The sequence below is a fragment of the Populus euphratica genome, unplaced genomic scaffold (assembly GCF_000495115.2).
Source record: "Populus euphratica unplaced genomic scaffold, PopEup_1.0 scaffold609.1, whole genome shotgun sequence".
In the NCBI taxonomy this organism is placed as follows: domain Eukaryota; kingdom Viridiplantae; phylum Streptophyta; class Magnoliopsida; order Malpighiales; family Salicaceae; genus Populus; species Populus euphratica.
Window position 1 is genome coordinate 195,040 of NW_011500201.1, and position 4,303 is coordinate 199,342.

At 35.6% G+C, this 4,303-nt stretch overlaps 1 protein-coding gene across 3 annotated transcripts; it reads right to left on the bottom strand.

The window, feature by feature from the left end:
* LOC105111890 (B3 domain-containing transcription factor VRN1-like) lies at nt 1–3,585 on the bottom strand. Of its 3 annotated transcripts, none has more exons than XR_839675.1 (5): nt 3,280–3,585; nt 2,034–2,658; nt 1,748–1,935; nt 1,323–1,660; nt 1–300 (listed from the first exon to the last, which is right to left on the bottom strand). XR_839675.1 is itself a non-coding variant. In XM_011007367.1 (4 exons), the coding sequence occupies exons 1-4, from the start codon at nt 3,382–3,384 to the stop codon at nt 1,385–1,387; spliced, it is 1,194 nt and encodes a 397-aa protein (XP_011005669.1). In that variant the 5' UTR covers nt 3,385–3,585; the 3' UTR covers nt 1,162–1,384. The 3 variants fall into 3 exon arrangements, 1 of the variants encoding a protein (XP_011005669.1); XR_839674.1 differs by lacking the exon at nt 1–300 and adding an exon at nt 898–1,120; XM_011007367.1 differs by lacking the exon at nt 1–300 and having other exon boundaries at nt 1,162–1,660.
* Between the last annotated feature and the right edge of the window lie 718 nt (nt 3,586–4,303).

A 4,303-nucleotide genomic window follows, 5' to 3' on the forward strand; every position in this document is an offset into this window, starting at 1 on the left:
TGGCAATGATTTGAGTCTATGAGATAATGTTTTTCAAAACTTCTTTCTTATTTGGAATGGTGGCTAGTTGAATGTTCACATTATGAAATTATAGTTTTTGAGGATCGAAGCTGTCTGAAGTGCCTTGGGCTTGCTGCCTTCATGCTCGATATTCGATAACAATAGCAGTTTTTGGCATGTTTCTTCTTCGGATTGATCCAGATTTCCACCACCTTTTCGTCTTCTCTGGAAATCATTTGAAGTCCAGTATCTTCCGTGATTCTCTAGGCTAAGTCCGAGTGTCCATGTAATGATAATTACCTATATAAATAATGAGGCACATTGATGATCTTGGTTAAAGAATCAAGACAGAACACTAAAAAGGTTGACTAAAATATTTTTCCCCGCTAAGCTAGTGGGTGCAGGAGAAAGGAAAGAAAATGATAATATAATCACCACCACCACCACCACTTCTAATTTAAGAATAGATACCCTTACAACATTTACGAGCAGGAACTCTCGGTAAAAAGAAATCACAGAAAAAAAATTTATGGGAAAAAGGCTCTAGAGAAAAACGCAATTACAAATCAACTCTAGGACAAACTGCACACAAAGCACGAAGTTCTTGACTTGCCTCATTCAGATAAATTGAATTTTGAATCAACTCTAGGATAAATTGCACGCAAAGTAGAAGTGATTAAACGCAATTACAAATCAACTCTAGGGCAAAAAAATATATTATTTGATGTAAAAACACTTTGAAAAACAAATATAACCACAATATCAAATAGGTGTCCGAGGGCAAGTGTTTGCTGCCAACGCAACAATTCTGATTTTAAGCTACAAACCTTTCCATCCAACCGAAGAACAGCAATGATGGTTTTCAGATGACCTAACTTCGACACTAGATGCTGAGAATTGAGAACAAGATTGCATTGCGGCCGGTTGGTTAAGGAAAAGTTATAACTCTTTTCCCCCACCACATGACACGAAAACAATACAAGGGAGTTGCTTGTGTTTTCTACAACATGAAACCATAAGCTGATAATTACTCTTTATAATTTACAAAGCAGTCATGCTATGCACAGATACAAGGCAGCTTGAATGCCATCACATCGCTAGAATTGAGTGCGGTAAACCCCTGCAGATAGCCACACATTATTTGGGATTACAAACAAGAAAAGAAAAAAGCCCTTTATGTGCTAGTTATGAAATTATTATCACGCCAGCAGATAAGAGATCAATCATGTTACATTGGCAATATGCATGGAAAGAAGTTAGCATCAGGTTCCAGCTGAATGTACAAAGGCTAACAAACTAATAGAACACGAAGAGAGATACACCTGATTGATGTTTTACAATTCACTTCCTACAAAAACCATGATTAGTTTTTGTCTGACTGAATCTAATTTGCAAGTTGGCAAGTTGGTGCTGCATCTTCAAGCACTCGAAATACAGCAACTTTCAGCACAATTTCTTTTGCATGAATCAACTCAAAGATACAAACATCCCCTTCCTCCAAATTATTTTCCCAAACAAATTCCGTCCACCCCTGGCCCAACTTTGCTTTACCATCCTTGAAAGAGCATCGGACAGGCCATTGTTTTCCATCAGAAACCTGAAGTGTGACAAATCCTGTAACCGTGTTCAAAAAGGTCCGCGCAAAACTGGATGGGATGTGCTGTAAAAGAAAACAATCAAAAATTCATATACATTCTTTACAAATGAAATTTGGGATTATTTTAAACAATCCAGTCCAAGGGCTTACCAGAAGAAATCCCCTATATACGTAAGATGGCCGCAAGATAACCCGGAAAAAAGGATTATCAGACCTGAACATGTGAGCTGCACGAATTGTCCTTTCCTTTTCCTCTGGTGTTACGGCTCTCCGCCTCCTTGTAAGAGCTTCAGAAGTATTTCTTACATGGGTCGACTTTAGTTTCACATTCTGGATGCCTAGTGACTCATTTTTATCAACATCTTCAACTAACTAGTAATGTAAACGTCAATTAAGAATATATCATAAAGATGGAATGCAAGTTAACAATGCTTACTATTCTCACTCATCCGTTTGCGTCCTCTGGTTTTTCTTGTTATGCCTGGGATAATGGAACCAGCTCCATCCTCGGTACTTGTAAGCTCCATCCCATTAAACTGTGTGCCTATGTCTCGAGAAGATTGAAAGGTCTCTCTCATGTTGTATGCATCTGTTCTTACATGTGGCTTCTCTAGACTAGCAGTGGAAGTAGATTGAATCCAGCTGCAATGGATATATTCATTACAATTTTTGCTTGTTATCGAGGAAAGGACATTAGGAGATGGAGGTCTGAAACCCAAGATTTTTTCAAGGCCATCATCTTTCTCATGGGGTAATAGACATGGATTGTCATGGCTGGATTCTTGCAACTGACTAAGAGAACTACATGGATTCTTTATCTCTGAAACCGTCAAATCAAACATATGAACATTGAAGTTCGATTTTCCTTCATATATGAAGACCAAGAAATACCCAACACGAATGGAGTAGCATTCTACAAATTCATGCCAACCCTTGTGAAACCATAACCTGCCGTTAACTTTTTGCAGTTCCACTAGATAGATACGACCACAGGGAACAGTAAGTGTGGCAACGGAAGAAAGTTCATCTCCATATTTGTTGACAAACTTTTTTGGTATCTTCTGTTGGCATAAACAATCAAGTCACATTTCGAAACAAAGACACCATCTTTCAAGACAACCTAGGCGCTCTCTTTCAAGCCAAACAAAACATTGAATCCTCTTGTACATTAAACAAGAGCAAACCACAGAAAATACCTTAAAAAGGAAAAAAGAACAAGACATTAAGGCTAAAGAAAGACAAAGGAAAATGAAAAATAACACCATTCAAGGCCACATACAGAAGAATTAAGGAAAAGGGAGACCCCTAAGGCAAACGATGATCCACAACTCAAACTATCTGTCAAAACAATCTGAAAAGAGTAAAGACATTAACAGTAAGCTAATTTCCAACTCTCTCTTCAACCTTGCCTGGTTAACAAATTTGAAACTTTTCAACTCCCACGAGGATATAAAATCATCAAGCAAAATTTGCAATAAGATAATAAAAAAGTCGTCGTCGGTAATCAAAGCTGGATTCCAACTGAAAAACTAGAACTCCTGCAATTTTCTCAAAAGCCAAACAGATTTCTACATTTTGAGCACCTAAATAGGAGCTAATACTATAATAACACAAGAACTCTTCTCTTCATTTTCTCTGTAACCAAACAAGCAAACAGAGCAAGAAAGTAAATTAAAGTTCACCAGCTTTTTGTCTTGGAGAATGGAAGCAACCATCAACTTGTAAAACATGCAAGATTTTCTTGCCGGAGGATCAGACCCGTCTGGCTTTACTGCTGCTTGTGACATTTCTTTCAGCTAGCCCGTAACTATCTGATGATAATGACCAAATTACAGGTCCCGTTCATCTCTATGCAATGTAAGAACGAGAGATTTTTGGTAGCAAGTGCCACCCATGGTGTATGAACCACACGTGGGGCCTCAATACGAAAAGTTGAAATGGATGATTAGGATCAAAGGTTATTCATTACATCAGACTTCTTGATTTGTGACTTCTTGGCAGTCCCATGTGATTAATGAATCATAATGGTGTAAATTCTCTGTTTAACGGTAAGAATGTGACTATACAAGTAAAACTCGAGAAAGCAAAGGCTTGTATTCTTAGGTTTTTAACCACTTGTTCACTAATCACTAGCATATGACCACCTTTATCCATTTCATTGACCCATCACCTGTTTTCCTTTCTTTAAAGTTACCCTTCACTTTATTAATAGCTTAAACCATGGTTATTAAATCCAATTCAGTGTTGATTTGGTTAAGAGACTGTATCCAAAATTATTAAGTCAACTTAAAAAAATAAAATTATTTTTTTGAGATTTTAATACTTTATATAAAAAATTAAAAAATAATTTGTATAGATATAAGCTATTCATATTATAAATAATAAAATTTAAAAAATTATTTTAAAAGATTTTTTATATCACATTAAAAAGATATTATCTTATTTTTTTAAGTTAAAATATTTAAATCATCCCACATTAAAAAATAAAATAATCTTTTATTATTTATATAGTAAACTTTGAAATAATTTAATAAATAATTGAAAAAGAAAAAAGAAAAAAGGCCTCTAACTAGAAAAAGAATATACATTTAAAAACAAATATCTACCAGGTTTTATTAGGTTGTCTGGGTATTGAGTTGAACCAGCAACTCGACTGTATTTCTCTAGGCTAATTGCAGGCATGGATTTTCAATAAAATAGATCTAA